General features: G+C 53.4%; 1 protein-coding gene across 1 annotated transcript; it reads right to left on the reverse strand.

Moving 5' to 3' along the window:
• Positions 1-390: 390 nt before the first annotated feature.
• Positions 391-19,915, reverse strand: ODF3 (outer dense fiber of sperm tails 3). Its single transcript, XM_029060955.2, has 8 exons — positions 19,771-19,915; positions 17,325-17,406; positions 12,049-12,178; positions 10,561-10,758; positions 9,020-9,121; positions 6,931-7,052; positions 4,574-4,714; positions 391-839 (listed from the first exon to the last, which is right to left on the reverse strand). Exons 2-8 carry the CDS (start codon positions 17,331-17,333, stop codon positions 750-752), a joined length of 792 nt encoding a protein of 263 aa, XP_028916788.1. The 5' UTR covers positions 17,334-17,406; positions 19,771-19,915; the 3' UTR covers positions 391-749.
• Between the last annotated feature and the right edge of the window lie 1,437 nt (positions 19,916-21,352).

The raw sequence follows: 21,352 nt of genomic DNA on the forward strand, positions 1-21,352 counted from the left end.
CCGGAGCTGAAAGGGGGGCAGGTCCCTTCTGACCAGGCCTGAGGTCGGTTCATTCCCGGCTTCTGCCTCACGCAGAGGCAGATCGAGGTTTCTCGTTTTCAAACACGGCTGGGGGGCCCGGATAGTCCGTCTCCATCTAAAGCGTGAAATTCCAATTCGCACCAAAGTCCAAAAACCGCGAAAAAAACAAAACACCCCGTCGGCCTCCCGAGACGGTGACTCGGGCAGGCGGAGAGGTGAAATTCCCGAAGGTTCGGCTCCCGCGTGACGTCGGCCGCGGGGGCCGAGGCCAGACGATCTCCGCGGGGGCGAGGGCCGGGGGGCCGGGCCGACGTCGGCGGACGATACCGCTGCCGACGGGCTTTGGGGAAATACACCCGGGCGCCCTTGCCTGTTTTCAAGCCCACCCAGGGAGGGCCCTGTGGGCAATAACCCATTTATTGTGCAGCCTTTCATCGTAGGCCACAAGTGGAGCAAACCGGAAACTGAGGGAAGACATGCACACACACACGCATACACACATAGTGTACACACACATATACACACACGTACGCACACGTATCCCGGATCCCCCGCTGTTCTCCGGGCTCTCGAGCATAAGGCTAAGCCAGAGCTGACACCTGAGCGGAGAGCCGGGGCGCTCGTCTGGTCGGCGGGGGAGAGGAGGATCTCAAAGCAATTCTGGTCTGGGAAGGAGCAGGTGGTGGGTGGCGAGGTGGGGTGGGGGTGGGGAGGGGGCTAGGGGATGGCTAGTCCACGTCCACTATCAGCGGAGCCATGTAGTCGGAGTATTTGATTCCAAAGGTAATGCCTTGGGTTCCGGGTTTGATCAGCGAAACCTGTGGGCGGAAGAAGATGGAGGAGAATAATAATGAGGTACATGGTGGTATTTGTTGAGCGTGCATACTATGTGCCAAGCACGAGGGTGAATACAATACAATCGGATAGAGACTCTGACAACAAGGGACTCCCAATCCAACAGGGGGGTGGGGGGCAGAACAGGTATTTAATCCCTGTTTTATTCATTCGCTCGTATTTATTGAGTGCTTACTGTGTGCAGAGCACTGTACTAAGCGCTTGGAACGTGCAATTCGGCAACAGAGACAATCCCTGCGCGATAGGCTCAGTTTTACAGATGCGGAAACTGAGGCAGCGAGCAGTTAAATTTTGGGGGGAGGAGATTTGTTAAACGCTTACTATGTGCTAGGCACTGTACTAAGCCCTGAGGTAGATGCAAGTTTATCACGTTGGACGTAATCCATGTTCCACATGGGGCTCACGGGCTTTCTCCCCATTTAACAGATGAGGGAACTGAGGCACAGAGAAGTGAGGTCACCTGCCCGAGGTCGCACGGCAGATAAGTGGCGGAGGCAGAATTAGAACCCAGGTCCTGATTCCCAGGCCTTTGCTCTATCCACTAGGCCACGCTGCTCCTCAAGTGACTTGCTGCTTCTTAGACTTGCTCATGGTCACGTAGTTTGAGGAGCTAGGATTAGAAGCCAGGCCCCTGCTCTTCCCACTGAACCATAATGCTTCTCCTTCCAAGATTCCCAGAGTATTCATTCATTCAATGGTTTATTGAGCACTTACTGTGCGCAGAGCACCGTACTAAGCACTTGGTTCACTCCAGATCACTCGAGTACGGGGAGGGGAGGGGAAGACAGGCTGAGAGCCGGCAGTGGAACTGGGAGGGAGGTGAATTCGGAACACGGCTGCAATTCGGCACCTGCCCCCCGGGGACCCGATGATGATCATGGTACTTGCTGAGCGCTTACTATGTGCCAAGCACTGTACTAAGCGCTGGGATAGATATAAGCTAATCCCAGCTCCGCCACCTGTCCGCTGTGACCTCGGAGAAGGCACTTCACTTTTCTGTGCCTCAGTGACCTCATCTGTAAAATGAGGATCGAGACCGTGAGCCCCACGCGGGACAGGAACGGCGTCCGACCTCATTTGCTCGTATCCACCCTAGTGATTAGTACAGTGCTCGGCACGTAGTAAATGCTTAACAAATGCCCCGATTATTATTATAATCGGGTTAAATCCAGTCCCTGGCCCACATGGGACTCACACTGTAAGTAAGAGGAGGATGAGTCCCCATTTTACAGATGAGGGAACTGAGGCACACGACTGGCCGGGCCGGAAGTAGAACCCGGGCCGCTGACTCCTCAGGCGTGGGGCTCTTTCAGGTAGGTCACGCTGCTTCTCTGAGAGGAACTGGATTCGGGGTGGGGGGCAAGGAAGGCGTTAATGGGATGGTTCCTTTCAAGCCCTCTCTCTTGCCCATCCGACCAGCTCTCTGCTCTGGGAAGCCACGAGGGACCTTTACCTTTCACAAGCTGGAAAGTCCTGGCCTCTCTGAGGGAGGAATAGACCACTGGCTCAGAAATTGCAGTTTGGGCTGCTTTGGAGCCAGAAATGGAGTGGGGTCAGAGGTCAGGGGAGGGGACTCCTCCCCCCACCCCCGTTTCACGAGGTCAACTGCTCTCAGTTCTCAGAATTGTCCACCCCCTTGCCCAGACCTGACCCGAGCTCCGAAAAGGAACATGGGGGCAGGGAGAGATGTCAGGAAAACTATCCGATCCTTGGTTCTGAGGGACACCCCCCTCGGCCCCCCAGAAAGATGGGGGACCCCTCCCGTGGGCCCTGTTGGAAGGACCCTGGATCTGGGAACCAGGAGGCCCGGCCCCAACTCCACCTGCACGGGCTCCGCCGGTGAGGGTGGCGAAGGCTGCCGACCGGAGAAGCACCCTGTGCCTTTCGTGAGACGGACGAAACAACAGAGAATCCTGAAAGTGCTTAGTTCTTGGTAGAGAAGTAGCGTGGCTCAGTGGAAAGAGCCTGGGTTTAGGAGTCAGAGGTCATGGGTTGTAATCCCGGCTCTGCCATTTGCCAGCTGCGTGACTTTGGGCAAGTCACTTCACTTCTCTGAGCCTCAGTGACCTCATTTGTGAAATGGGGATGAAAACTGAGCCCCACGTGGGACAACCTGATCACCTTGTATCCCCCCGGCGACTAGAACGGTGCTTGGCACATAGTAAGCGCTTAACCAATACCAGCATTATTATTATTGAGAAGCAGCGTGGCTCAGTGGAAAGAGCCCGGGCTTGGGAGTCAGAGGTCATGGGTTATAATCCCAGATCCGCCACTTGTCGGCTGTGTGACGGTGGGCGAGTCAATTCACTTCTCTGGGCCTCAGTTCCCTCATCTGTAAAATGGGGATTAAGACTGTGAGCCTCATGTGGGACAACCTGATGACCCTGTATCTACCCCAGCGCTTAGAACAGTGCTCTGCACGTATAGTAAGCGCTTAACAAATACCAACATTATTATAATTATCGATAAGCGTTTAACAAATACTATTTTAAAAAAAATGAAAGATCATTGGCTGACGTGGGCTGTGAAGGCTGTAGTGGCTACCATTTCACAATGGACTCCTCCTCCTCCTCCTCCCACCCGGCCCCAGCCCTTTCCCCCGCCCGCTTTCTCGGTCTTCTCACTCTGTACCAGTGGGATCCACCACTGGCAGGGGTGACTGGTGCTTTGCAAACCACCCACCCAAGGATCAACTCCCAGCCCGGGCCTGCTAGTCGGAAAGACCTGAGTTCTAATCCCGGTTCCGCCCCTATCTGTCACGAGACCTGTACCAAGCCACTTCGCTTCCCTGTGCCTCGGTTACCTCATCTGTACAAGGGGGAATAAGACCGTGAGTCCCCTGAGGGGCAGGGACTGTGTCCAACTTGATTAGTTTGTATCTACCCCAGCGCTTAGTACGGTGCCTGGCTCGTAATAAGCGCTTTAACAAATAACATTAAAACATTAAAATTCTCCCATCGCACGTTCTCGATTCTGAAGTCTCAGCACCGAGGCTTCTGGTGATTCTGTTGTCATCATCGGGGTGTTTGGGGTCTATTTTGGTCAAGTCGGTGTGGAGACCCGGACCAAAACAGCAAGTCCGAACACATTCAGGGTTTTAATTTCAGTCCATCTCTCAGAGCCTTTAGGGAACCCGGGGTTGAGGCCCAACTGGGATGTAAGGGAGGGGTAATAAGAATTGTGCTATTCATTAAACGCTTACCATGTGCCAGGCACTGTACTAAATGCTGGGGTGGATACAAGCAATCGAGTTGGACACACTCCCCGTCCCACTTGGGGCTCACAATCTAGATCCCCATTTTACAGAAGAGATGACTGAGGCACAGAGAAGCAAAGCGACTTGCCCTTAGATCCTCAGACCTTCTGACTCCCAGGCCTGTACTCTCTCCACTAGGCCGTGCTGCTTCTCTTAAACTCTCCCAAGCGCTTAGAACAGTGCTTTACCCATGGTAAACACTCAGTAAATATCACTGACCGATTGATTGAGCACTGAGACGGAGGTCTGGGGGATACGAAGACCCAAGATTAGCTGAACGGCCGAGTCGTGGGCAGAAATCACCTCCCGTTGGATGCGAGAATTCACCTCACTGCCCGACAGGGACCCCCAAGCCAGCAGGCCCAAAGCCCAGAGGGGCTGTCCCTCCCTCCCCTCCCCGACCCCCCGTGTCCCTCTCTCCTCCTGGCCCCTCTTCCTTACCCTCCCTAGGGTGTATGTTCCCGGTCCGGGTTTCTGGGATTTATCTCCCGGGGGCACGTTTCTCGTGGTGATGGAGAACCCCGGGGCCCGGTTCTTGAACAGGTCAAGTTCGGTCATCCGATAGGCGGCGGGGCCTGGCGTCTGGAAGAAGAAGAATAATGATGATGACAGAGAAGCAGCCCGTGCTCTATCCACTCAGCCTAGTGGATAGAGCCCGGATCTGGTAGTCAGAAGGACCTGGGTTCTAATCCCGGGTAGGTCACTTGTGTGCTGTGTGACGCTGGGCAAGTCACTGAACTTCTCTGGGCTTCCGTTACTTCATCCGTAAAATGGGGGTTAAGACTGTGAGCCCCACGTGGCATAAGGATTGCGTCCAACCTGATGATCTTGTATAATAATAATGATGATGGCATTTTGTTAAGCGCTTACTATGTGCTAAGCACTGTTCTAAGTGCTGGGAAGGATACAAGGTGATCAGGCTCACAGTCTTCACCCCCATTTTACAGATGAGGTAACTGAAGCACAGAGAATAATAATAATGTTGGTATTTGTTAAGCGCTTACTATGTGCACAGCAGTGTTCTAAGCACTGGGGTAGATACAGGCTCATCAGGTTGTCCCACGGGAGGCTCACAGTCTTAATCCCCATTTGACAGATGAGGTAACTGAGGCCCAGAGAAGTGAAGTGACTTGCCCAAAGTCACACGGCTGACAAACGGTGGAGTAGGGATTTGAACCCATGACCTCTGACTCCCAGGTCCGGGCTCTTTCCCCTGAACTGCTTCTCTATCCCTGTACCCCTGTATCTATCCCTGCACCTAGTACAGCGCCTGGAACATAGTAAGAGCTCAACATAAGTAAGTAACATAGTAAGGGCTTAGGTCCTTCTGGCTCGAAGGACTTCAGAATTTTTTAAGCACTTAGTACAGCGCTCTGCACACAGTAAGGGCTCAGTAAATACGATTGAAAGAATAAACAAATACAATTTAAAAAAAAATGTGCTAGCATTCAGTGGATCAACTGATCAATCACTGGTATGCCTTGAGCACTGACTGTGAGTAGAGCACTTTTTTCAGCGCTTGGGAGAGTACAAAAGAGCTGACATGAGCTCATTGTGGGCAGGGAATGTGTCTATTTTTCTATTGTCCTCTCCCAAGCGCTTACTACAGTGCTCCGCGTGCAGTAAGCGCTCAATAAATGCGACTGAATGAATGGATCATCTTTGACTTCAAGAAGCATACAATCTAAAATCAATTAGAGAAGTGGCGCGGCTCAGTGGAAAGAGCCCGGGCTTGGGAGTCAGAGGTCACGGGTTCTAATCCCGCCTCCGCCATTTGCCAGCTGTGTGACCTTGGGCAAGTCACTTTGCTTCTCTGGGCCTCAGTGACCTCATCTGTAAAATGGGGATAAAGACTATGAGCCCCATATGAGACAACCTGTTTACCTTGTGTCTACCCCAGCGCTTAGAACAGTGCTTGGCGCACATTAAGAGCTTAACAAATACCAACATTAATGATAATAATTAGAGGCAATAAATTATGAAGATTGGTGGGCTTAAGTGCTCCTCCTAGGGGTTGTGGGAGCTAAAGCGTTCAGGGGGCAAGGAAATGCTAAGGTGAGAGGTCAGACTCCAGCAAAATGTCCTGGGAAAAGATTTTGCGAAGCAGCGTTGCCTAGTGGAAAAAGCATGGGCCTAGGAGTAAGAAAGTCATGAGTTCTAACAATAATAATAATGATGATGTTGATGATGGTATTTGTTAAGCTCTTACTATGTGCCAAGCACTGTGGTAGATACAAGGTAGTCAAGTCGTCCCACGTGGGGCTCACAGGCTTAATTCCCATTTTACAGACGAGGGAACTGAGGCCCAGAGAATGAAGTGGCTCGCCCAAAGTCACACAGCTCATATGTGGCGGAGCCGGGATTAGAACCAAGGCTTCTCCTTCCTCCCCAGCAGTTCTGTCCCTTCCACCCCAGGGCGGCCCCTACGAGATGGAAGTTTGTCCACCATCCCCCTCCTCCCTTGACTAAGCCCCCCTTTCCTCCTCTCCCTCTCCCTTCTGCGTCGTCCCGACCTGCACCCTTTATTTACCGCCGCCCCCCCTCCCGTCCCAGCCCCACACCGCTTATGTCCAAATCTGTCATTTCTTTCTTTCTCTTCACGCGTGCCTCCCTCTCTAGACCGTAAGTTCATTATGGGCAGGGAATATGTCTGTTTATTGCTGGATTGTACTTTCCCAAGGGCTTAGTCCAGTGCTCTGCACACAGGAAGCGCTCAATGACTACGACTGATTGACCGGCCGGCTCCCCCGGCCGGGGGTGGCTCCGGGGGGTCCCCACCGGGCCGCGGGGCCGCGTACCTTGGCGAGGTCGTCGGCGAAGCCCCCCAGCTGGCTCTTCCCCGTGATGGAGTAACAGGGCCGGGAAGACTTGCTGATGGCCCGGGGCCCGTTGACCGAAGGAAGCACGTAGGCCGCAGGACCTGCGTGGCGGGAGCCCCTCGGGCCGGTCAGCGGCCTGACCGACAACCCCCCTGAGCCCCAGGAGCCGCGACATCCCCCCCTTCCGCCTCCCCGCCGTCCTGACCCCGACTCGGGATGTGAACCGGCGGGAGGCGAGGAGGCCGGGGTTGAGGAGCACAGACTGCAGTGGTCCTCCCCGCACTCCATGACCATCCCAGGCAGAGACTCCGCTGACAGACAGTTACTCTCCCCCTCATTCAAAGCCTTATTGCAGACCCACCTCCTCCCAGAGGCCTTCCCTGACTAAGCCCCCCGTTCCTCTTCTCCCACTCCCTACTGCGTCACCCGACTCGCTCTCTTCATTCCCCTCTCCCAGCCCCACACCACTTATGTCCGTACCGATTTATTTATTTCTCTTAATGTCTGTCTTCCCCTCTAGACTCATTGTGGGCAGGGAATGTGTCTGTTTATTGTTGCATTGGACTCTCCCAAGTTCTTAGTCCAGTGCTGTGCACACAGTTAGCGCTCAATAAATACAGATGAATGAATGAATGAATGAATGATGTGGGCAGGGAACGTTTTCTGTCCACTCCCAAGCTTTCAGTACAGTGCTCTGCACCCGATAAGTGCTCAATAAATATGACTGAACCTATGAATGACTGAACACACAAACAGATCCTTTTCCTCCTCTTCCACCCTCCTACCCGGCCTGCTCATGGGGCAGCTGGATCTTCAGGGCACTTCACTTTTTCCTGACGCAGGCGGACTTTTTAGAAGCCCGGCCCGGGAAGGGCCTGACGGTAACAGGGGAAAAAATGACCCCACCCCCAGTGACAACCGGGGCTACTGGCTAACCCATTGGGAAACCCACTGGCCAACTCACCAACCCACCAGACAACCCAATGGACAACCCACTAACGACCAATTGGCCAATCTGCAGGTCAATCCACTAGTAATAATAATAATTATGTTGTTAAGCACTTATTATGTGCCAAGTACCGTTCTAAGTGCTGGGGTAGGTCCGGGTTAATCGGGTTGGACACAGTCCCTTTCCCACATGGGAGCTCACACTCTTAATCCCCATTTTACAGATGAGGTAAGTGAGGCCCAGAGAAGAGAAGTGACTTGCCCAAGGTCACCCAGCAGACAAGTGGCAGAGCCGGGATTAGAACCCAGGTCCTTTTGACTCCCAGGCCTGGCTCTGTCCACTAAGCCACGCTGCTTCTCAACCAACTAGTCAACCAACTGGCCAACCCACTGGACAATCCACTAATCCACCCGCTGGACAAACCACTAGTCAACTTGCTGTTCCAACCATAAATAATAATTAAAAACGATGGCAATCTTTGAGCGCTTACTATGTGCCAAGAACTGTTCTAAGCGCTGGGGTAGATATAAAGTAAACAGGTCCCTTCCCATCCCCTCAGCACTGTACTCGTCTGCTCAACTGTATATATTTACATTACCCTATTTATTTTGTTAATGAAATGTACATCGCCTCAATTGTATTTAGTTGCCATCGTTTTTACGAGATGTTCTTCCCCTCGACTCTATTTATCGCCATCGTTCCCGTCCGTCCGTCTCCCCCGATAAGACCGTGAGCCCGTCAAACGGCAGGGACCGTCTCTATCTGTTGCCGACTCGTTCATTCCAAGCGCTTAGTACAGTGCTCTGCACATAGGAAGCGCTCAATAAATACTATTGAATGAATGAATGAATGAAAGGTCCCACGTGGGGCTCACCGTCTTCATCCCCATTTTACAGATGAGGGAGCCCAGAGAAGTGAAGCAAATTGCCCAAGGTCACACAGCAGACAAGTGGCAGAGCTGGGATTAGAACCCACATCCTCTTGCCACTAGGCCACGCTGCCCCGTTCCTTAACATAAAACTTTGTTCCTCTCACAGGGACCCCCTGGTTTAGGCTCAGCCCTCAGCCCCACCCCTGAACAGCCTCAGCCCTAGCAGGTGGACCGCCGCCAACCCTCACCTGGGGTGTTGTCCACTTGGAAGCTCTTGCCCCTCAAGGCGATGGTTTGGCTGGGGGGACACTTGAAGACGTACCTGTTGGCCCTCTCTGCGTAGTAATCACCTAATAAATAAAGATGTATTTGTTAAGCACTTAGTATTTAAGTGCTGGGGTAGATGCGAGGTAATTGGGTTGGACACAGTCCCTCTCCCACATTAGGCTCGCAGTCTTCATCCCCGTTTGACAGATGAGGGAACTGAGGCAAAGAGAAGTTAAGTGACTTGCCCAAGGTCACACAGCGGACAAGTGGCGGAGTGAGGATTGGACTGTGAGCCCGTCACTGGGCAGGGATTGTCTCCATCTGCTGCCAGATTGTACATTCCAAGCGCTCAGTGTAGTGCTCTGCACCTAGTAAGCGCTCAGTAAATACTATTGAATGAATGATTAGAACCCAGGACTGTGACTCCCAAGCCCATGCTCCCTCCACTAGGCCATGCTGCTTCCCTGCCTAGAGCAGGAGAGCAAAGTGGGGCAGGCCGGGGGGGGCAGGAAGGAGGAGGAATCGGAGGAGTCAGCGGTGTGTCTGTCCGGTTGGAGTGTATGGTTGGGGACGAGGGACGAGTGCTGCCGTTCACCCACCCGGGGGAGGAAGACCTCCTCGATCCACTGGATTGCGGGGGATCGCGGGTGGCTGCCCTCTGCGAACCGGGCCTGCCCGTCTCGGCCCCCCGACGATGGGGCTGACCCGGGGGGAAGCTCACAGAGGCCCATCTCCCATTCCCGTGGGGACGCAGAGAGCCGGGGTCCTGGGGCAGAGGGTTGGAACCCCAACCCAGCCCCTCCTGGGGTAATGGGAGTATCTCGGGGAGGGGCCTGGGGTATTTTTCCACTCTGAGGAGCCTGCAGGTGGGGTTGGGCTCTCAGGCGGTTGAGACGAAGTCCTCTGATGGCAGGGCAGAGGGCAGAACTTCAGGGGCTTCCCGCTATTGAGGCTGTTCTGTGTGCCGTCCCTAGGGGGCGGTGTCGGGGGCAGAAACGGGGGGCAAATTCGTTCGTTCGCTCGTTCCTTCATTCCACTGTATTTACTGAGCGTTTCCTGTGCGCAGAGCACTGTACTGAACGCTTGGGAGAGTACAATACAACAGACACATTCCTGCCCGCCGCGAGCTCACAGTCTAGAGGGGGAGACGGACGTTGAAATAAATAGTTAGATAAATAATAGAGATCTACACATATGTGCTGTGGGGATGGGAGGGAGGATGAGTGAAGGAGCAAGTAAGAGCGGCGCAGAAGGGAGTGGGAGAGGAAGGCTCAGTCAGGGAAAGCTTCTTGGAGGAGATGGACCTTCAATAAGGTTTTAAAGGAGGGAAGAGGAAATGACAAGAGAAGCTTCCTCCACCTGCCCCCCGGGAAAATGCCCTAATGCCCTCCGGGGCAGTCCAACAGGTAGGGGGCATCCTCTGGGGTAGGCCGGGAGAGGCTGCGACGGCCCAACGGCTGCGGCAGAACCCACGGTGGCTCCCCATTTGGTCTCCGCGGGGCGTCGTCGGCCTCGTTCTCACCGGGGCCGGGAGTCACGGTGGTCTTGGCCTCGTAGCGCTTGCACATGGAATATGCCGGCGATAAGACTTTCCCCGTCTTCTGAATATTGGGTTGAATGTAGTAGGGACCCGGGGAACTGATCTTGGCCAGAGGCATAGGGGCTCCCCGGAAGCTGTAAGCTGGGGCTCGGTCCTTGCCCGGGTGATGTTTCCAAAACCCTGGGGAAAAGAGAGAGAGAGAGGGAAGGAGGCAACCAATCCATCAAAGGTTTTTACTGAGCACTTACTGCGTGCGGAGCACTGTACTGAGTGGTTCGTTCATTCAATAGTATTTGTTGAGCGCTTACTATGTGCAGAGCACTGTGCTAAGCGCTTGGAATGGACAAATCGGTAACAGATAGAGACGGTCCCTGCCCTTTGACGGACTTACAGTCTAATTGGGGGAGACAGACAAGAACAGTGGCAATAAATAGAATCGAGGGGCAGAACATCTCATTGAAACAATAACAAATAAATAGAATCAGGGTGATGTACATCTCATTAACAAAATAAATAGGGTGATGAAGATATATACAGTTGAGCGGACGAGTCCGGTGCTGAGGGGAGGGGATGGGAGAGGGGGAGGAGCAACAGAGTTGGTAGACGCGTTTCCTGCTCGCAATCAGAGCAGCGTGGCCTAGTGGGTAGGGCGTGGGCCTCGGAGTCAGAAGGACATGGGTTCTAATCCTGAATCCACCTCTTGCCTGCTGTGTGACCTTGGCCAAGTCACTTTACTTCTCTGGGCCTCAGTTCCCTCATCTGTAAAATGGGGATGAAGACTGGGAGCCCCATGTGAGCCAGGGTCTGTGTCCAACCTGATTAAGTCGCATCTACCCCAGCGCCTAGAACGACGGGAGAGGACCAGGCACATCGGGGTCAAGCCCCAGGCATAACAGGGCAGAGGCTTGAGACTGTCAGCTCGTTTTGGGCAGGGAATGCTGTTTATCGTTGTATTGGATTCTCCCAAGCGCTTAGTCCAGTGCTCTGCACACAGTAAGCGCTCAATAAGTACGAGTGAATGAATGAATCAGGGCAGAGCGGCGGGTCTCCTACGCCCCATCGTGGCCGGAGTGAGTCAGAGTAGCAGGACGACCCTCCCTCCCCCCCGACGGGGACTCTGGGGTCTCCCCAGGAGCCAGTTTATTATTCGTAATAACAATATTTTTAAGCGCTTACTATGTGCCGGACACCATACTAAGCGCCAGGGTAGAGACAAGCGATCGAGTTGGACACAGTCTCTGTCCCATCTTTCAATCCCCATTTTACAGATGAGGGGACTGAGGCCCAGAGAAGTGAAGTGACTTGCCCAGGGACACACAGCAGACATGTGGCGGAGCCGAGATTAGAACCCACCACCCTCTGACTCCCAGGCCCGGGCCCGATCCACTGCACCAAAGTTTCTGCTCGGGATCACGGGCCTAGGGGCGAGCCCCGCTGCAGAAAAGTCCGGCCCGGAGGGTCCCCGGTTACCTGTGGCTCCCTGGATCATGTATTTCGGGCCGGGGCTGGTGTACAGGGCCATGATGGGACCGCGGGGGCGGTGGGGCCGCCAGCTCCCCACCCACCCCCCGTCCGACACGGTGGGCTTCGGAGCCAGACCCTGAAACGGAGCAGTGGAAAAGGTTAACCGGCCGCGCCGCTCAACACCCCCTCACCCCAGTATCTCCGTGCCCCCATCTCTCCGCTCACTCTGGTTAAAGGGACGAAGGGGGACGGCAGAGGAGAGAGTAGCGATAGAGGTTATAGTGTTTGTTAATTTTAAATAATAATAATTAGGGTATTTGTCAACCACCGCCTTCTCCTGCAAACATTATCCAACCTCGGCTTCACTGACTCTAGCCTCTCCTGCTTCTCCTCTTATCTCTCTGGCCGCTCATTCTCAGTCTCTTTCGCGGGCTCCTCCTCTGCCTCCCACCCCCTAACTGGGGGGCGTCCCTCAAGGTTCAGTCCTAGGTCCCCTTCTATTCTCCACCCACACCCACTCCTTCGGAGATCTCGTTCGTTCCCACGGCTTCGACTGTCACCACTATGCAGATGATTTCCAAACCTACATCTTCGGCCCTGATCTCTCTCCCTCTCTACAATCTCCCCGTTTCCTCCTGCCTTCAGGAGATCTCTACTCCGCTGTCCCGTCAACAGCTCCAATTTAGCCTGGGCAAAACAGAACGCTTCATCTTCCCACCCAGACCCTGTCCTCCTACTGATTTTTCCGTCGCTGTAAACAGCACCATCTTCCTTCCTGTCTCACAAGCCCGTAACCTTGGCGTTTTCCTCGACTCGTCTCTCTCGTTCAACCCACACATTCGATCTGTCACCAAGTCCGGTGCACCAAGTTGGTTCAACCCTCACGACATCGCTTAAGTCTGTCTTTTCCTCTCCGTCCAAACTTCTACCGCCATAATCCAAGTTTTCATTCAATAGTATTCCTTGAGCGCTTACTATGTGCAGAGCGCTGTACTGAGCGTTTGAAATGTACAGTTCGGCAATAGGGACAATCCCTGCCCAATGACGGGTTTACAGTCTAATCGATAATAATTATGGTATTTGTTAAGCGCTTACTATGTGCAGAGCACTGTTCTAAGCACTGCGGTAGATAATAATAATAATGTTGGTATTTGTTAAGCGCTTACTATGGGTGCAGAGCACTGTTCTAAGCGCTGGGGGAGATACAGGGTAATCAGATTGTCCCACATGAGGCTCACAGTCTTAATCCCCATTTTACAGGCGAGGTACCTGAGGCACAGAGAAGTTGAGTGACTTGCCCACAGATAGAGGGTGATCAGGTTGCCCCACGTGGGACTTACATTTTTTAATCCCCATTTTTACAGATGAGGTAACTGAGGCCCAGAGAAGTTAAGCGACTTGCCCAAGGTCACACGGCAGACAAGCGGCGGAGTCGGGATTAGAACCCACTCTGACTCCCAGGCCCGGGCTCTTTCTACTGAGCCACGCTGCTTCTCTATCCTCTCCCGCCTGGATGACGGCATCAGCCTCCTTGCTGACCTCCCTGCCTCCTGTCTCGCTCCACTCCAGTCTTTACATCTCTCTGGTGCCTGGATCTTTTTCCTACAGAAGCATTCAGTCCGTGTCTCCCCACTCCTCAAGGACCTCCAGTGGTTGCCCATCCACCTCCTCATCGAAGAGAAACCCCTTACGTTCGGCTTTAAAGCACACGATCCTCTCGCCCCCTCCTACCTTACCTCCCTGCTCTCCTACTACGACCCAGCCCGCACACTTTGCTCCTCTTCTGCCAACCTACTCGTACTTTAATTTCATCTCTCTTGCCACCAACCTCTTGCCCGCATCCTGTCTCTGGCCTGGAACTGCCCCCTCCACTTCATATCTGCCGGACGATCACTCTCCTCCACTTCAAAGCCTTATGAAGGCCCATCTCCTCCAAGAAGCCTTCCCTGACTAAGCCCTCAATTCCTTTTCTCCCCTCGCCCTTCTGCTTCATCCCTGCGCTGGGACTGGCTCTCTTCAATCACCCCTCCGTCAGCCCCGCGGCTCTTCTATCTGTAATTCCTCTATTTATACTCATAATTGTCTCCCCCGTAAGCTGTAAGCTCACTGTGGGCAGGCAACGCGTCTACCAGATCCGTTATATTGTACTCTCGCGGTCGCTTAGGAGAGTACTCTGCACACGGTAAGCACTCAATAGATATGATTGATTGATTGATTAAGAGCTCACTATGTGGCAAGCGCTGTTCTAAGCGCTGGGGTAGATAGTCGTTAATGGGGTTGGGCAGAGTCTCTGTCCCACACAGGGCTCACAGTCTGAGGAGGGAGAAGTGCTTACTGTGTGCAGGCCATTGTCTAGACTGCGAGCTCGTTGAGGGCAGGGATCTTCTCTCTTTATTGCTGTATTGTACTTTTCCAAGCGCTTAGTACAGCGCTCTGCACCCAGTAAGCGCTCGATAAATACGATTGAATGAATACTAAGCACTGGGACAGAGCGCAAAGGTGGGAATATAATAATAATAATAATGTTGGTATTTGTTAAGCGCTCACTATGTGCAGAGCACTGTTCTAAGCGCTGGGGGAGATACGGGGTCATCAGGTTGTCCCACGTGAGGCTCCCAGTTAATCCCCATTTTACAGATGAGGTAACCGAGGCACAGAGAAGTGAAGTGACTCGCCCACAGTCACACAGCTGCCAAGTGGCAGAGCCGGGATTCGAACCCATGACCTCTGACTCACTGTGCCACTGAGCCACGCTGCTTCTCCAAGGTTTCGATGTAAGGGATCCTGGGAGAGGTCAGCGTTCCAAAAGTGAGGGGCCTGGAACTATGATCCTTCCTACTGTTCTAAAAACCCCTCCTGGGGGGTTGGGGGGGGGGCGGCGTGGGGGCGGGGAGGGAGGAGAAGGGGGGAGGGGGCCACAAGGGGGGAACGGGCCGGCCAGATGCAGGCCCCCATTGAGGAGTTATCTTTTTTTAATGGTATCTGTTAAGCGCTTACTATGTGCCAGGCACTGTAGAAAGCACTGGGGTAGATACAAGCAAGCATGGCATAGTAGCTAGAGCCTAGGCCTGGGAGTCAGAAGGGCCTGGGTCCTAATCCCGGCTCCACCACTTGTCTGCTGTGTGAGTTTGGGCAAGTCACTTCACTTCTCTGGGCCTCAGTTACCTCATCTGGAAAATGGGGATTGAGGCTCCGAGCCCCACATGGGACAGGGACTCTGTCCAACCTGGTTTGCTTGTATCCACCTCGGTGTTTAGTACAGTGCCTGGCACAGAGTAAGCACTTAACCAATACTACAGTCATTATTACAAGCTAATCAGGTTGCACACAGTCCCTGCCCCACATAGGGCTCACGGTTTTAATCCCCATTATACAGATGAGGGAAAAGAGGCACAGAGAAGTGAGGTCACACAGCGGACAAGCGCCGGAGCTGGGATTAGAACCCAGGTCCTTCTGACTCCCGGGCCCAGACTCTATCCAAAAGGCCACGCTGCTTTTGGATTTGACTTCCACAGATGATAATAACTGTAGTATTTGTTAAGCTCTTACTATGTGCCAGGCACTGTACTAAGCGCCGGGGTGGATACACACCGATCAGTTTGGACGCAGTCCCTTTCCCACGTGGGGCTCACAGTTTCGATCCCCATTTTACAGATGAGGGAACTGAAGCCCAGAAAAGTGAATCGACTTGCCCAAGGTCTCACAGCAGACAAGTGGAGGAGCCGGGATTAGAATCCAGGTCCCCCGACTCCCAAGCCGGGGCTCTATCCCCTGCGCCACACTCCCCCAGGAGGGTTGACCAGAGGCGCCGGGCGCCCCAGGAAAGCGGGGGAGCCCGCGATGGCATCAGGGAGGCAGGCTTGCGGGGGGCAGAGTCGGGTCTGGATACCTTCGCGATGACCCCGGATCCCAGATTTCCAGAATGAGGGAAACCGTGCCATAAATGATACTCCCAGCCTGGGATTAAACTCATTTCCTCTTACCTAACGTCCCGGGGGTGGGCGGGGAGACAGCCAGGGGATTAGCGGCCACCAAAACCTGCCCCTTTTGGAACAGGGACAGCGGGTGCCGGCCCAGGTTACTATAGCAACGGGTTGGCGAGGTGGGCGAACCAGACTCTGCTCTGCTTCCTTGAGGTTGAGATGCGCCCTCCCCATCCTCGAAATCTCAGGGTGCGACTCTTCCCTGTCTCCCCAGAGAAGAAGCGTGGCCTAGTAGATAGAGCCCGGGCCTGGGCGTCAGAAGGACCTGGGTTCTAATCCCAGCTCTGCCGCTTGTCTGCCGTGGAACCCTGGGCAAGTCCCTTTGCTTCTCTGGGCCTCAGTTCTCTCATCAGGATTAAAACTGTGAGCCCCACGTGGGGCAGGGACTGCGTCCAACCGGATCAACTTGCATCTACCCTAGTACTTAGAACGATAGTAAGTGCTTAGCGAGTACCAGAATTATTATTATTAGTACCAACGACCAAGGTGAAAAACCACTCTTATCCCCTAGACTTGCCCACCCAGGAAAACGCTTCTTTATTTTGTTCTTCAGTCACTCTCTGGCACCTGTCTCTTGGCAGAAAAGAGTCAGAGAGGCTGCCTGGTGAATCACTTTTAAAACGAGGCCAACAGCAAACCTTTATCCAAAGGGCAGCCTAGTGGAAAGAGCTTGGAACCCAGCTTCTAATCCAGTAATAATAATAATAGTAATTCTAACCCAGTTTGAGCACCATTACAGTGCTTGGCACATAGTAAGCGCTTAACAAATACCATCATCGTTATTAACCATCAGTAGTAACAGTCTTTTTTTTTTTATGGAACCTGTTAAGCGCTTACTAAGTGCCAGCCACTGTACTAAGCGCTGGGGTGGATCCAAGCAAATTCGATGGACACAGTCCAAGTCCCACTCAGACCCTGGTTCTAATCCCAACTCTGCCACTTGTCTGCTGGACGACTCTGGGAAAGTCACTTTACCCGTAGCAACCTTAGAAGCAATAGTATCTGTCTTTTTGTAATGGCATCTAGTAAGTGCTTACTACGTACCAGGCACTGTACTGAACGCTGGGTGAGAGACGAGCAAATTAGTTGGGACACAGTCCCTGCCCCACGTGGGGATCACGGTCTTATTCCCCATTTTACAGGTGAGGTAACTGAGGCGCGGAGAAGTGAAGAGACTTGCCCGAGGTCACACAACAGACAGGTGGTGGAGGCAGGATTGGAACCCAGGTCCTCCCATTCCCAGGCCTGTGCTCTATCCACTAGGCCGCGTTGCTTCCCAAGTATCTCTTAAGCACTTACTGCATGCATGGCGCTGTGCTGAGTTCTGGCAAAGAGCACGTAGGTGGGAATTAGATAAGGTTCCCGGATCTCATTTCCTCATCTGAAAAAAAGAATAACAAAGGTGAGATCCCTGCTCCCCCATAATCGCAGACTTGAGATCCCCACGTGCGACAGGGACTGTGTCCGGTGAGACGATCTCGCATCTATCTTAATGCTTAGCTCAGGGTTCTAGCCCATAGCAGTGTAAGCCCGTTGTGGACAGGGATTGTCTCTCTTTATAGCTGAATGGTACTTTCCAAGCATTTAGCATCAATACATGCAATTGAATGAATGATGATGAAAATAATAATAATAATAATAATAATGTCGGTATTTGTTAAGCGCTTACCGTGTACAGAGCACTGTTCTAAGCGCTGGGGTAGATACAGGGTAATCGGGTTGTCCCACGTGAGGCTCGCAGTCTTAATCCCCATTTTACAGATGAGGGAACTGAGGCCCAGAGAAGTGAAGCGACTTGCCCACAGTCCCACAGCTGACAAGTGGCAGAGCAGGGATTCGAACCCACGACCTCCGACTCCCAAGCCCGGGCTCTTTCCACTGAGCCACGCTGCTTCTCTAACAATACTTGATACTTGTGCTGCTTGTTAATATTGGGTTACTTGTTAAGCGCTTATTATGTGCCAGGCAGCACGGCCTAGTGGATAGAGCACGAGTCTGAGAGTCAGAAGACCTGGGTTCTAATCCCAGCTCTGACACCTGTCTGCTGGGCGACCTTGGGCAAGTCACTTCACTTCTCTGTGCCTCAGTTCCCTCACCTGCAGAATGGGGATTAAGACTGTGAGCCCCTTGTGGGACAGGGACTGTGTTCAACTCGATCATCTTGTATCTACCCCAGCACTTACAGCAGTGCTTGGCACATAGTAAGCACCTAAGAAGCATCGTGGCTCAGTGGAAAGAGCCCGGGCTTGGGAGCCGGAGGCCATGGGTTCGAATCCCGGCTCTGCCACTTGTCAGCTGTGTGACTTTGGGCAAGTCACTTAACTTCTCTGTGCCTCAGTTCCCTCATCTGTCAAATGGGGATTAAGACTGTGAGCCCCACGTGGGACAACCTGCTCACCTCGTATCCCCCAGCGCTTAGAACAGTGCTTTCCACATAGTAAGCGCTTAACAAACACCACAATTTATTTATTTATTTTCATTCTAAGAAGGAGGGGGAATGGGCATCGAATTCCCATCTTACATATGAGGAAACTGAGGTCCAGAGAAGTGAAGAGTCTGGCCCAGTGCCACGTGGCAGATCCGCCATCAGAACCCAGGTCCCCTGACTCCCAGAGGCGGCGGGCATTTCGTCCGAGGCGGAGGTATTTCCCCAGTCGGAGTGCGGTCCCGTCTAGCGGAGGCTGCCGGGGACGGGGTGGGCTGGAGAGGGAGTCGCCGGGGAGGGAGAGAGCCCGGGATCATAGAGAGCAAAACCGGGGAGGGACCTCGCTACCCTACCTCACCTCGCTCCTCTCCTACTCCAACCACCCGCACACTTCGCTCCTTTAATGCCAACCTTCTCGCTGTCCCTCCGTCTCGTCTAGCTCACCGCCGGCTCCTCACCCGCGTCCCGCCTCTAGCCTTCCCTCCTCGAATCCCACAGACGATGACTCTCCCCCTCATTCGAAACCTCCCCGAAGGCCCATCTCCTCCCAGAGGCCTTCCCTGACTGAGCCCCCCTTTCCTCTTCTCCCACTCCCTTCTGCGTCGCCCCGACCTGCTCCCTTTATTCTATCCCCCCTCCCGATCCCACACCACTGATGTCCACATCTGTCATTTTTTACATTTCTATTCATATCTGTCTCCTCCTCAAGACTGTAAGCTCACCATGGGCGGGAAATACGTTGGTTATATTGGACTCTTCCAAGTGGATTAGTCCAGTGCTCTGCACGCAGTATGCGCTCGATACATACGATCGACTGACCCTGACCGAGATCTCAGCCAGTGAGATCTCACCTCAAGCAGCGTGGCTCAGTGGAAAGAGCCCGGGGTTGGGAGTCAGAGGTCGTGGGTTCTAATCCTGGCTCTGCCACTTCGGCCACTTAACTTCTCTGTGCCTCAGTTACCTCATCTGTAAAATGGGGATTAAGACCGTGAGCCTCACTTGGGACAACCTGATTACTCGGTATCCACCCCAGCGCTTAGAACAGTGCTCTGCACATAGTAAGCGCTTAACGAATACCAACATGATTAATCCCGCCTCCGCCTCCTGTCAGCTGTGTGACTTCGGGCAAGTCGCTTAACTTCTCTGCGCGTCAGTTCTCTCATCTGTAAAATGGGGATGAAGATTGTGAGCCCCAAGTGGGACAACCTGATCACCTTGTATCTCTCCCGGTGCTTGGCACACGGTAAGCGCTTAACACAATACCATCATTAATATTATTATTATTTTGTCCCAACACCCGGCGATCAGGATCCTGCTCACCTAGAGAATGTCAAATCCTTCCAAAGCTCACTATCCCAGGATTGGAGCGATTCCGGAGAATTGGCACCTAGACCCACCTCCCTGCCGGGTCTCTCGTTGGCTATGGATTTAGGCGTCAGCGACGAAGGGGTTGGGGGGCAGGAGGGGGAGATAGTGGGGGCTGGGGGGCAGCCCATTGTCCGCAGGAGTTCTAGAACTCGGGTCCATCCCAAGGTTCTGGAAGGCTACCTCCCTGCCACCCACCTCCCCCGGGGCCTGGGATTATTCCCTCAGTCACCTGTCCGGACATGGGGTCACTGGGCTGGGCCCATTCTGAAGAAACAGTGTGGCCTAGTGGATGGAACCCAGGCCTGGGAGTCAGAAGGTCCTGGGTTCTAATCCCAGCCCCGCCATTTGTCTCGGTCAAATCACTTCTCTTCTCTGTGCCTCGGTACTCTCATCTGTAAACTGGGGATTGAGGCCATGAGCCCCATGTGCGACAGGGACAGAGTCCAACCTGATTAGCTTGTATCTGCCCCAGCGCTTAGTACAGTGCCTGACACATAGTAAGTGCTTAACAAATACCATTTAAAAAACAAAAAAAGATGAGGAGACTGAGGGCTGGTGGAAGACCCCCATCCCAGAGCTCCAGAGGGCGAAGTTGACCTCAAGGATTCAGTCTCTCATGCGAGCCCCTCCACTCCACCGCTGCTTCTGGGGACCCCCGCCCCAACCCCCCAAGAAGAAAGTGCAGCAAAACCTCCCCCCTCCTCCTGAGCCACAGGGGGCCGACGCCTCCAAACAGCTCTTTCATCACTCAATCAGTGGCATTTATTGAGCACTTTCCCTCTGCAGAGCACTGTACTGAGCACTTGGGGGAGTACGTTAAAGCTGTGGGACCTCAGGAGCTTACTGTTGACTGTGAGGCACTTAATAAGTGCTTAGGAAATATCAATATCACTAATATTATCATTATCGTTCTCATTGTTATCAAATCACCGCAAATGCCACTTCCCTTCTCGGTGCCTCAGTTTCTCCATCTGTAAAATGGGGATTCAGTAGCCATTCTCCCCCTACTTAGACTGTGAGCCCCTTGCTGGGGCCACTTCACTTCTTGGTACCTCAGTTTCCTCATCTGTAAAATGGGGATTCCATAGCCGTTCTCCTCCTACTTAGATTGTGAACCCCCGTTGAGAAGCAGCGTGGCTCAGTGGAAAGAGCCCGGGCTTGGCAGTCAGGGGTCGTGGGTTCTAATCCCATCTCTGCCCCTGGTCAGCTGCGTGACTTTGGGCAAGTCACTTCACTCCTCTATGCCTCAGAACCTCATCTGTAAAATGGCGATTGAGACTGTGGGCCCCACATGGGCCAACCCGATTACCTCGTATCCACCCCAGCGCTTAGAACAGTGCTTGGCACATAGTAGGTGCTTAACAAATACCATCATCATCAACAGGAACTGTGTCTGACCCGATCGTCTTATATCTATCCCAGTGCTCGGTACATAGTAAGCGCTTAACAAACGGCGTCGTTATTCTTATTCAAACAGCCGGCTGGGCTCTTTGAAGGGAGGTGTCTTGCCCGAGGTCACACAGCAGAGAAACAC

This window comes from Ornithorhynchus anatinus, chromosome 3 (assembly GCF_004115215.2).
Source record: "Ornithorhynchus anatinus isolate Pmale09 chromosome 3, mOrnAna1.pri.v4, whole genome shotgun sequence".
NCBI lineage: Eukaryota > Metazoa > Chordata > Mammalia > Monotremata > Ornithorhynchidae > Ornithorhynchus > Ornithorhynchus anatinus.

Coding starts and splice junctions, on each gene's coding strand:
- ODF3 (XM_029060955.2), bottom strand. Junction 4,715..6,930: donor TCGCCGACGACCTCGCCAAG/GTACGCGGCCCC, acceptor TTCTTCTTCCAG/ACGCCAGGCCCCGCCGCCTA. Junction 840..4,573: donor GAACATACACCCTAGGGAGG/GTAAGGAAGAGG, acceptor TTCCGCCCACAG/GTTTCGCTGATCAAACCCGG.